The sequence below is a fragment of the Lingula anatina genome, chromosome 3, assembly GCF_051362555.1.
Source record: "Lingula anatina isolate TDL-2025a chromosome 3, LinAna3.0, whole genome shotgun sequence".
In the NCBI taxonomy this organism is placed as follows: domain Eukaryota; kingdom Metazoa; phylum Brachiopoda; class Lingulata; order Lingulida; family Lingulidae; genus Lingula; species Lingula anatina.
This window is the reverse complement of record NC_141769.1, coordinates 3,119,408-3,132,013: the sequence shown is the minus strand read 5'-3', so window position 1 is coordinate 3,132,013 and position 12,606 is coordinate 3,119,408. Positions and strand designations below refer to the sequence as shown.

General features: G+C 33.9%; 3 protein-coding genes across 3 annotated transcripts in view; 1 reads left to right on the top strand and 2 right to left on the bottom strand.

The window, feature by feature from the left end:
* LOC106161281 (ATP-dependent RNA helicase A protein) overlaps positions 1-12,606 on the bottom strand; it is a 75,792-nt gene that overhangs the window by 13,238 nt on the left and 49,948 nt on the right. The gene's annotated exons all lie outside the window — the stretch shown is intronic.
* The window catches only part of LOC112041616 (ATP-dependent RNA helicase A protein), a 74,058-nt gene that overhangs the window by 55,594 nt on the left and 5,858 nt on the right, over positions 1-12,606 (bottom strand). The window contains exon 2 of the mRNA XM_087007677.1: positions 1,459-1,600. The gene's annotated coding sequence lies outside the window, so the exon portion shown is untranslated. The remainder of the gene's footprint in view (positions 1-1,458; positions 1,601-12,606) is intronic.
* Positions 2,561-12,319, top strand: LOC106180164 (uncharacterized). Its single transcript, XM_087007676.1, has 10 exons — positions 2,561-2,869; positions 3,793-4,168; positions 5,333-5,368; positions 5,829-5,906; positions 6,413-6,613; positions 7,554-7,922; positions 8,382-8,548; positions 8,756-9,008; positions 9,307-9,492; positions 9,687-12,319. The coding sequence occupies exons 2-10, from the start codon at positions 4,117-4,119 to the stop codon at positions 12,194-12,196; spliced, it is 3,852 nt and encodes a 1,283-aa protein (XP_086863802.1). The 5' UTR covers positions 2,561-2,869; positions 3,793-4,116; the 3' UTR covers positions 12,197-12,319.

Genomic DNA, 12,606 nt, shown 5'->3' with positions numbered 1-12,606 from the left:
GATGGTTCGATATTTATTCAACTTTATTTTACATGTAGACAGTAATTTTTAGACTAATCTGATGTGTGTGTGTGTGTGTGTGTGTGTGTGTGTGTGTGTGTGTGTAGTGGGGGGTGCACGCATCAACATCATTAAAATAGGAAACAAGAGGTAATAATGACAGAAAATGTTTACTGCTACTAAGTCCACAAACTTAACACATTATCTGATCTTGTTTTCAAGTAACCCCAAGACTACACCCTCAATACCTTGCACAGGGAACAGTCTGCCATGAACTTCTACAACTTCCACTGAGCCAAAGTAGTCAGTGAATAAGGTTGTGTCCACAGTGGCAGACATAATGACAATACGGAGATCTTTGTAAACATGGACCATGTCTCGTAACATCACCATCAAGAAATCAGTCTGTAAACAGACATTTTAAACTCTATTAGTGTTTTAAATATGATAATGTAAGTTTTATTTCTATCATTAAAAAAAAAAACATAAAACCAAGTAAAATGGGAAATACTAATAACTACAAAATGACATTTTATTTTTTATTTTTGGATTTAATAAAATATAACATTACTATTTGCTAAAAGGGATAATAACTCTTCGTACGAGATCTATATTTCACAATAAAAACTTTGTGAATAACTCATAGAAATATAATATATTCTGTTTTACCACAAAAACGGCAGTTATAGCTATTATTCTGATATCTGAGCTTGTCTTTAGACCATGTGACCTCCATTGATGGCTATACTCTGCTAAAATCTCTTAAGAGATTTAAACAAAAACCGAACTTTTTAGAAAAAAATCAGGGACTAACTTTGAATGTAAAAATGGATCCATTAACCATTGGTTAGTATGGGAAAATTATTGTTTACTCCAGGAAAATTCATTTTTTGGCCGAAACGAAGAGTTATTATCCCTTTAATACACTCAATTTTTAAAATAAATGTGAGATGTAAAGTAAAGAAAAAGATTTAGTTTCAAAATTGAGTTCTCTCTTTCTCTCTTTCTGATAGAAGTTAATTATTTAAAATATGTGAAGATATTTTAATACGTAGCATTCCTTACATTGAGATCCCTTTCATGCACTTCATCCACAATAACATGGGAAACACCTCGCAAACCATTCTCCAGTTTTCTCAGTAATGTGCCTTGAAATAAAGGGACTGCATTAAAAAATTCATAATAATATGCTCTCTTCAGTGCCTTTACATTTCATTAATACTAAACATAGCAATTTTCAGTTTTTTACAAATTTATAAGTAATCATCACACAATACATGTCATGTTGATAAAAAAAATTTAATAGTAGGCCATATTTCATAAAAACAGCTGTCTTTCTAAGTTAATTTTAAGAAAATTATGCATACATGTGTTTTAAGCACGTAAAGTTAAATATCTTACCAACAGTACAGTATAAGATGACACCATATGATACAAGCATGGAGTTAAATATCTTACCAACAGTACAGTATAAGATGGCACCATATGGTCGTGGCAGCACAGATTCAAATCTCACGCTGTAGCCACAACTCACACCAAGGTTTTCTGACCTCTCATTGGCAACTCTTTCTGCAATGGACACTGCGCTGATTCTTCTGGGCTAGTAAGAAAAAGGAATATAAAATTTTAAACATACAATGAAATTTAAATTTCTATTTAAAAATAGAAAATAAATTTTCATACATCCAAGTTAAGAAGACATGGCATTTTGAAAGAAAAAAGTTTTTTTTTAGCTTTGATATCATTTTTAGACAGATTTTCCTTCATTTTGTACCACAACCAATTGCATACTATTTAACCAACTTGATTCAAATGAAAATTTTAATAATCTATCCATGAACAAAGTCCTGATCGATAACTCAAAATAAATACCACAAACACATGAGTTTTCAGAATTAATTACCCCATCAGTCCCCCTTCCCTCAACCCCCAATTAAGATACAAAGGTTAAGGGCAAACGGAAAGTTTATCTTCTGAATGTAAAAAAGTACTCAATTAATTTTTTGAAAAAAATTAGAGCACATTTTGAGGGCAATCACATGAGCACAGTTTATATACACTCCAAGTTAAATAAAACTACCAGAAACAGTGCAGTAAGGACTCAACAGATATTTGAATTCAGTATAAACTATATCTTGGTCTGACCTATAGTTGTAAGAGTAATTTGTAACACCTTAGGTTTTTGCCCGTGTCTCTGTCATGAAACATAGTGCCTAAACAGCAAATGATTAAAACTATAATCTGATACTGGATATTGTGTAGTGGTGACTCACAACACTCAAAGGTTAAACATATAAAACCAACCAACAGAGAGAATTTTCACTGTCACACAGACAGAAGGTATGTACATGTAATAATATGTTATTTTGTTATCAATCATGTTGTACTGGTTTATGATATCTGTCAAATTGTAATCCCCCCTCAAAACTTATCACAATTGTTGTAAAACTGTGGTAATCAAAGTCCATGACTATCCTATACCAACAATCACAAACAGGTAATGATATGCTGATATGTCATGCACTATTAATAGTAATTGGGATTTCCACTTTTGTCTGAAAGTAGTGATTTTACAACATTTTGCTTGGGAGTGTTATAAAATTTACACATTATAGTATAAAATATTCAGACACTTAATGAAGACTCCAGATGTGAACAGCCACAAGACTGAAAGTTATGTCACTTCAAAACCAGCAGTGGTGAGGACCTCTGTTTAAAAAGAACTTCAGCACAAATTTGGGTCATTCAACCAAGTTGATATATCTCAGTTTAACATTTTAGTAAGTTGCAGCACAAACCAAACACTGGAACTACCTTCAGAATAAACTGTAGCAGACCGTTTAGCAAAGAAAGACAGGCAAAAAGCAAGGTGAGTCTTTTTTTCCACTGCTTGTAGCTCTAACTGTTGATACACTGTTGTTTGAGACCATATAGGAGAGGATAAAACTTTATGAACTAATTATTTACTTTAAGAAATGTATGGAGATAATGGTTTAGCCAAATATTATGTCACTTTTAAGTGACAGTGAATGGTCAATCCCTCTTTCAATCCTTATGTGCACTACTGTAACTGTATATTTTTTATGCTGAGAGAGAGAGAGAGAGAGAGAGAGAAAGAGAGAGAGAGTGAGAGCTAGGAGAGTGCATGTGTGTAAGTGTGTGTGATTTATAGGCAAAAAATTATTGTAAGACTGTATCTTGTTTGCTACTGAATAAAATATATACTAAAAAATAATGCTGACAATGAAATGGGATAACATGCTTTTAGTGGATTCATATACGATGGCGTCATTTTGTTCCACCTCCAGGGATGAAAAAGGATATGTTTTAGTAGCATTGGTTAGTTTATTTTTAGACATGTCTTTTAATAAATAAAATCAACAAAAAATTGCTAGCTAATCTATCCCAGTGTGTGATGCATTCACTTTAAACATGTATTAGAACAGGAGACAACCTATTCTGAATCAATTTTTTTTGTTTTCATTTCCATATATACCGAACACTAACTTCAGATTTTAAATAAATCTATGCATTTTTTTTCCAAATTACTATAAACAAACAAAACCTTTCTCAATTGTTGACATATCACACCTGAAACACCAATGTGACAGTTGAGAAAACCTGCCATGCCTAATTAAAATAGGAAGGGGATTTTTTTTGGTTTATGAAACTGAAATGAAGGTGTTTTTTCCAGCACATAGGGCAACAGGGAAATCACCCGATCAAAGAAAAATTAATGTGAGTATAACAGGTCACAAATCAACCTAACTTTATTATTGACCTCTCTTGCAGTTATTTAATTGAACAGACATGGATTACCTTACCACTGACAGTACTGGATTATATGGCAAGTGCGAAAGTTTACAAGAAGTACATGATAAGTTGCTCACAAGAATAAAAGATGAGCTTACAACTGATGACTTTAAAAATATCAAACAACATCTAAGGACGCCATAAGGGGCTAGTGTATCAGAAGAAAATGACAAGCTGGCACTTCTCAATCGCCTTGAAGAAAAAAGAATCATCACTTTGGGAAATTATGATGATCTTAAGAAGCTGCTCAAGAATGCTGAATGCCCCAGATTATGTGATACCATTGAGGAAGCTGAAAAACGCATGCAGCGATTAGAAAAGAGGGCCAGGAAAAAAAGAAAAAAAGACATGCAAGGTTGGTGTTAATTAGTTAGATGACTTAAAGACATGCAAGGTTGGTGTTAATTATTTAGATGACTTAAAGACATGCAAGGTTGGTGTTAATTATTTAGATGACTTAAAGACATGCAAGGTTAGTGTTAATTATTTAGATGACTTAAAGACATGCAAGGTTGGTGTTAATTATTTAGATGACTTAAAGACATGCAAGGTTGGTGTTAATTATTTAGATGACTTAAAGACATGCAAGGTTGGTGTTGATTAGTTAGATGACTTAAAGACATGCAAGGTTGGTGTTAATTAGTTAGATGACTTAAAGACATGCAAGGTTGGTGTTAATTAGTTAGATGACTTAAAGACATGCAAGGTTGGTGTTAATTATTTAGATGACTTAAAGACATGCAAGGTTAGTGTTAATTATTTAGATGACTTAAAGACATGCAAGGTTGGTGTTAATTATTTAGATGACGTAAAGACATTCAAGGTTGGTGTTAATTATTTAGATGACTTAAAGACATGCAAGGTTGGTGTTGATTAGTTAGATGACTTAAAGACATGCAAGGTTGGTGTTAATTAGTTAGATGACTTAAAGACATGCAAGGTTGGTGTTAATTAGTTAGATGACTTAAAGACATGCAAGGTTGGTGTTAATTATTTAAATGACTTAAGTTAAAGACCAAGTGTCATGAACACATGCTTACAGTCAGGCATAAAATTGAGAAATTAAAAAGGCATACCTGAAGGGTGAAATTCATCATGTTGGGGTGGGGAAAGGAAAGTCTGTGTATTGGAAGTGACACATGCTCAAATCCAAGAGGGTAAATGTACTTGGCCCTAGCCTGAGAAAAATGCTGGATGGGGTGGGGAACATGTTCAAGGTGTTATAATCTATTAATCAAATTCTATTGCAACTTGGTAATGGTTAGTTGCTGTATCTCACATTGGGTGTCACATAGAGAAAGGTCAAAAGACATGCCCCCCCCCCTCCCCCCAATACAGCACATTGCTTATTTTCTGGCTCTTGTAAATAAAACATTAAATCTTTCCAAAAACTTATTATCACAAAATTATAATAATAATGTACAAATTCAGTTTGATGATAGATGACAGAGATTTTCATTTTATACTATGTATGAATATGATAAATAATTATTATCTTATCATATTATCATAAATTCAGGATCCAAGAGCAGTGTCAAGAGAATAAAATATGAAGGTATTATGTAATTCATTTATTTGAACTATGGCAATGAATCTGTGATATATATATATATATATATATATATATATATATATATATATATGATAAATAAACGATGAGTTTTCACTGACTGCCAGTATATAAAGAATGCTTACATAAAAATATTACACTGAATGGGATTATGTAACGTTTATTTATCAAATAAGATCTGAAGTTGCTTTGGCACATTAAGAAAATAACAGTTTTCATGTGAAATGTGAAATAGTGGTCAGCCCACTCTCTTATAATCAAACAAGTGCATTTGTACTTGTTTACATGGTTGGAATCGATTCTAGGTAAAAAAGTACAAGAAAGTTTTCTGATGCTTTTTCATTGACTGTCAGTATATTTGAGATTTTAGACAAATATAAATGGCATTTCATATGTGCTACATTGATAAACATTTTCTTTTTTCATCCCATATCTTAAAAATTAGACGAGATTGCCCCAGATGCTGAATCTTGTGAGAAACAATGCAACACGTGTCCTTTAGAACAAAGGCACATCACTGAAGGTAATATTTTTGAAGATAAAGATAAAATCTTAAAGTGACAAATCATAAAAATTAAAACTCATTTATTACTTAAATCATTTTCTCTTGACTTTATCTCAGAACAAAAAATATATATTTTGTGATTTTTAAATATAATTGCAATTATTAATGTCTTCAATGAACCTTGCCACCTGTCAACCATCCTAACAAAGCTTTGAATCAAGAACAACCTGGAATTCAGTGCTCAAAGTGATGTTGGACTTTGTAAAACCCACCCTTAAGCATGGATGAAAGGACTTCTTAATTTCCGCAGATTTTTACAGCACTAAGGCCAAGGTCAATAAACAGTGGTTGGTTTTGTAGTTGTTAAAAATATCTTATACCCAGGTAAAATTTGCTGAGCAAAAAAATCTTACATTGTTAATCTTTAAATAATAATATTGACAAATATCAACTTGACCAACTGGTAATTTTGTCTGTTTATAAAATATACACCGACGACTTGTAATGTTAATATTCATTTCTAGGGATGAATTACCTCAGCTGCAAGTTATTTGATAATTGCAGCAAAATAAGAAAACAGCGATATGAACAATCTGACAGTGATGAAGAGCTAACAAAAACACTTGAAGAGATGGAGAACATGGCCATGAAGCTCATTAAGCCTAAAAAGGTCAAACAAGAGAATGCTTCAAAGGATGACAAGAAAAACATCCACAAGAGAAATGGTACAAATCTTTTCTTTTTCAAAAGTTTTTACTTAAAAAAACGGGAAATCTGTGATAGCAAACAATTACAACAAGATCATTTACATGTTTATATTCTTAGGATATATATAGGGGAGGTGGTAGGAACGTGGCTATCTTCTTAACGTGCAAAGATATATCTAGATATACAAGTTGCGTATCAATATAAAGCTTTCATTTCATATCCTTATTATATATATATATATATATATATATATATATATATATTTTTTTTTTTTTTTTTTTTTTTTTTTTTTTTTACATAGTCCCTAAAGTTGATAGATTATCACTAATTGAGTCAGAGAATGTACATTTGAATTGCCAGGTGAGGTAAGTGGAATTTGGTGACTTTTGTGTAGGGTGTAGCCTCTTACTGTCAGTTTTTGTTTGGCAGTTGACCTGTCATATTTTAAACCTGTGTGTTGGCCTGACATCTGCCCATTGACTGATTGCATGGAGGTATCAAAATGTAATATAATTGGTGAATGCGTAAGAGTGCCATCTGCCCAGTATGCATATTAGTTAATCTATGCTTGGCCCCCAAAGGGGCCCCTTCAATAGGAAGCTGTGGCCCTTTGTTGAATTGGTATTCATCCATACAGTTTGGAGGCAGTGTTTAAGAGAATCCATGACTACAGAGCCATTTTGTTGAAGGAAAAGAATGCTGTGAGAGCTATATGGCTACATATAATAAAATAAGAATATGAAATGAGAAGATGCTGAAATAAGCTTTTTATTGAAAAATGTATGCAACATATTTAGTTGGTTTATCTTGGTCAGTTAAGAAGATAGCTAAATGGATGTTCAGTAAAAGTTTTCCTCTACAACTACACAATTTATCAAAGTCAAATACCAATAGTAAATATATATTATATCATTCATACAAGTAACAGTAAATATGTTATTTTCCCCTTTTTTTTAGTTCTTCATGCTAAAATGCATGTCAAGTACTGGGAAACAAAAGAGATCGCCAAAAAGGCAGACAAGTATTTTACAAAAGAAATGCTTCAAGACCTGGCTCAATTTAAAAGGGCAGCTGACTCATTCATCAAAAGAGGGGCACATTTAATCAAGCTCATTGAAGGTTGTGTGGAGTGTGTGTTAATGTTTGATGCTGTAGAGAAGTTACAGAGTTTCTGGACAGAGTACAAGTCTGGGGATTTATCTAGGTTTCTGACAAATGAGTTCATCACCCAAGAACTTAAAGAGATGGAGGGAGAAGAGCTGTATGTGGATGTATACATTTGTGAACAAGAGTTGGCTACAGCCTGGGAATTCTTCACAAAACCAGGTAAGTTTTGCTCTCGCAGCACCTCTGAAATCAAAGTGACCGGCTACCTGCACCTATAAGTATTTGCAATATATTATTAAGCAGTCTTGAGAAACAGAATTTCTTTAAAATAATGCTACATTTGTTATTTAATAACAAAAAAAAAAAAAAAAAAAAAAAACAATTTATAACTACAACTAATTTGATAAATTCTTAGTTGCACACTGTAGCTAAGTTTTGGAAAATAGTTTTCTTTGTATCAGCTTTTCTACAAGTATATCACTAAGGAACTTTGTAATGAATAAACCAATACATTGAAACTGATTGGAATACAAATCAGTAACAAAATGAATATTCAATATAAACAAAATTTTAACAACCATCAACCAGGTGATATATATTTGATAACATTAATGTTTTTATAAGCAGTGTAATAAATATGTACTTTCAAATCTTTCACCTATCAATCCTCTGTTGTAGGAGAACCAGAAACCCAAACCAATATAGAATTGCCCTCTACATCTGGCACTCAAATAAAGCAAGAGAGGCCACTGACTGTTGAGCAAGATATTGAAGTGGAATTTTGCACAGTAACTTATCAAAAGAGTTGCCACATTATGAAGTCAGAAAAAGAAACTGCTGCAATGGTAATTTATATATAAGAATCAAAATAAACATTTTTTTTTATTTTTAAAATTTCAATTTTTATTTTTTTATAAACGTAAAGCCAAAACATCTTAATCAAAATGTATAATCTTTTGCAAGCAAATCATGCATTTACTTGAGTGTACATTTATCCCATTGTATCTTCCTACACTGACCATTTTTCTCAAAAGTATTTTTGATTATTTAAGTGTGAAGTTTGGGCATCCATATTTGCACATATATCACCCCGTGTGTCATGCATGTGGAAGGAGTTGGCTTTGCATCTGAAGTTTACAGAGGAAGATACACAAGCCATTGTGTCCCAGCACCCTGATGAAGAAGAAGCACAGTGTTTAGAATGCTTAGAAAGTTTCCTAGAGAGGAACTATGACCAACCTGTTGAACAAATCACAGCACAACTGCTTACTGCTTTGTATATGATGCATCAACAAACATTTGCTGGTGAGAAATATACTTCAGCTGAATATTACTGGTTTTTAAATTATTCAGAAAAATATACACTGAACAGTAACACCCATCCCAATGTGTATCAGTTTATGTACTCTGAATTATATTATTAATATTTTTTATCTATTTATTTTTTTAATATACATAATCATGGTGGGTCATCAATTGTGGTAATATGTGCTGTCACAGCTATTATTAACTATTATGAAACACTATTATATTTTTCGGTTTTATACAGGTAAAAACTGCAACTAATTTTTCATAGCCATCTATATTATATATATACTTACAGAGACTGTGGCTGATCTACTAAAAATGGAAGGTCTCCCAGTGTGTCATGGGCTTATTCAAAGACCAGTGGTATGTGACACCTTGCCCTCTGATGCTAATTATAAAGACTATGAGAAATATGACTCTGGAGAGGACAGTGGCAGTGGCAATGACTCAGACAGTGAAAATACAGAAAATAATTCAGGAGGTAAAATGATCAAATTATTCCCAAATCTGTATGAAAGTGTCTACTACCTAACTGCAACTAGTTTACATATAAAGATTAGAAACTCAAATATGATGATACACAAGGTCAAACTCTTATTTTCTGAATTTTACATGGGATTATAAATTTTATTTTTGCTCGTGTGATGGATGACAATATATAATTCCTTTCTTTAGATGAAAAAAAGCACCAAATTGATAAGACCCATCAAGCACCAATAAAAAATGGAGAGGTAAATACATGTAGTTATGTAGAAGTTCTTCATCATGACAGTGAAGTTGATGAAACTACAGAGTCCATGAATTCTGAAAATCCTGGAAATGAAGAATCACTCAGTGTAGTGAAACTCCAGTCGTTGCTTTCATCAGAAACCACTCCAGCAGACAAGAGGCATGTGGAGGATATTGTCAAATTGCTTGAACTTTATCCTGAACTATTTACAAAAGTAAACAAAGTTCAGCAGAAGAAACTTGCTTCTATCCTTCTTTGTGTTGGCTGTGATTCAAATAAAAATGCTAAAGTGTGCAGAAATTTGAAGCAAAAAGTTTTCAAACTTGCCTCCCCAAAACAAAAAGCTTTCACCATGTTTCTAAAGACAGAGCTGTTGGAACTGTTACATAATGCTGAAGGAGATAATACATTACATTTAAGTGAAAACTGGAAACTTCTGTCACAAACACCCAAAACAGAACTCAAAACCTGGCTAGCCATTGCTGAAATCTTTATCAAGCAACTTCGTAAGAATGAGAAAAAGACAAAAATTCTGAAAATACTTGCTAGAAATCAAACCTTGCTGAAGCTCGTTCTTCAACAAATCAAAATGCTTCCCAATGAAGAGGGGAGAGATACACTGAAAAATTTAGTCTTTGACCTGGATAAACACTGCAGTGGTAGAGGAGTTGGTCTTGCTGCCTGTTGTCTATTGTTACATGTATATCAGAGACAGGACCTACACACAAACAATGACACCTCAGAGCAGTCAGAATGTATGAACATCATAGCTAAGGGTAGGGGGACATCTAAAGAAATGCTCAAACTACTTTACCAGACCCATAAATCCAGAAGCCTGTCAGCAGTAGAGAGGACATTGTTTCTGAATGTGCTGTCACAGCATGCAAAGATCCACAGATACCAGTTGTACATGCATGACACAGCTGCAAAAGGAAATGCTGTTATATTGTTGCAATATTTTTTAACAAGCAATTACACCACTGACTCAGAGCAGTCAGAATGTATGAAAATCTTAGCCAAGGATGAAAACACATGTGAAGAAGTGCTTAAACAACTTTACCAGACACATACCACTAGAGCCCTGTCAGCAGTGGAGAAGGCATTGTTTCTGAATGTGCTGTCACAGCATGCAGAGGTTCATGGTAGTTATAATTCAGCTGCAGAAGGAAATGCTGTGATTATGTTACAAGATTTCTTAACAAGCGGTGACATCACTGACTCAAAGCAGAAAGAATGTATGAAAATTTTAGAAAAGGATAGACAGACATCTAATGAAATGCTCAAACAACTTTACCAAACCCACAAATCCAGGAGCCTGTCAGCTGTAGAGAAGACATTGTTTCTGAATGTGCTGTCACAGCATGCAGAGGTCCATGGTAGTTGTAATTCAGCTGCAGAAGGAAATGCTGTGATTCTTTTACAAGATTTCTTAACAAGCGGTGACATCACTGACTCAAAGCAGAAAGAATATATGAAAATTTTAGAAAAGGATACACAGACATCTAATGAAATGCTCAAACAACTTTACCAAACCCACAAATCCAGGAGCCTGTCAGCTGTAGAGAAGACATTGTTTCTGAATGTGCTGTCACAGCATGCAGAGATCCACAGATACCAGTGGTACATTCATGACACAGCTGCAAAAGGAAATGCTGTTATATTGTTGCAATATTTTTTAACAAGCAATTACACCACTGACTCAGAGCAGTCAGAATGTATGAAAATCTTATCTGAGGATGAAAACACATCTGAAGAAGTGCTCCAACAACTTTACCAGACCCATAAATCCAGCAGCCTGTCAGCAGTAGAGAGGACATTGTTTCTGAAAGTGCTGTCACAGCATGCATTGATCCACAGATACCACTGGTACATGCATGACACAGCTGCAAAAGGAAATGCTATGATTTTGCTGCAATATTTTTTAACAAGCAATGACACCACTGACTCAGAGCAGTCAGAATGTATGAAAATTATAGCCAAGGATAAATACACATCTGAAGAAGTGCTCCAACAACTTTACCAAACACATACCACTAGAGCCCTGTCAGCAGTGGAAAGGACATTGTTTCTGGATGTGCTGTCACAGCATGCAGAGGTCCATGGTAGATGTTGTTCTGCTGAACAAGGAAATGCTGTGATTCTTTTACAAGATTTCTTAACAAGCAGTGACATCACTGACTCAGAGCAGAAAGAATATATGAAAATCTTAGCAAAGGATAGATGCACATCTGAAGAAGTGCTCAAACAACTTTACCAGACCCACAAATCCAGAAGCCTGTCAGCAGTAGAGAAGACATTGTTTCTGAATGTGCTGTCACAGCATGCAGAAATCCATGGTAGATGTTGTTCTGCTGCAGAAGGAAATGCTGTGATTCTTTTACAAGATTTCTTAACAAGCAGTGACATTACTGACTCAGAGCAAAAAAAAATATATGAAAATTTTAGCCAAGGATGAAAACACATCTGAAAAAGTGCTCAAACAACTTTACCAAACCCACAAATCCAGAAGCCTGTCAGCAGTAGAGAAGACATTGTTTCTGAATGTGCTGTCACAGCATGCAGAGATCCATGGTAGATGTCGTTCTGCTATAGAAGGAAATGCTGTGATTCTTTTACAAGATTTCTTAACAAGCAGTGACATCACTGACTCAGAGCAGAAAGAATATATGAAAATCTTAGCAAAGGATAGATGCACATCTGAAGAAGTGCTCAAACAACTTTACCAGACCCACAAATCCAGAAGCCTGTCAGCAGTAGAGAAGACATTGTTTCTGAATGTGCTGTCACAGCATGCAGAAATCCATGTTAGATGTTGTTCTGCTGCAGAAGGAAATGCTGTGATTCTTTTACAAGATTTCTTAACAA

What these genes read in the sequence shown, in the direction of transcription:
- LOC106180164 (XM_087007676.1), top strand. Translation starts at nt 4,117, where the DNA reads ATGCAGCGATTAGAAAAGAGGGCCAGGAAAAAAAGAAAAAAAGACATG. An exon ending in CAAGAGAATAAAATATGAAG is followed by an intron (nt 5,369 to 5,828) that starts GTATTATGTAAT and finishes CTTAAAAATTAG; the next exon opens with ACGAGATTGCCCCAGATGCT. An exon ending in AAACATCCACAAGAGAAATG is followed by an intron (nt 6,614 to 7,553) that starts GTACAAATCTTT and finishes CCTTTTTTTTAG; the next exon opens with TTCTTCATGCTAAAATGCAT.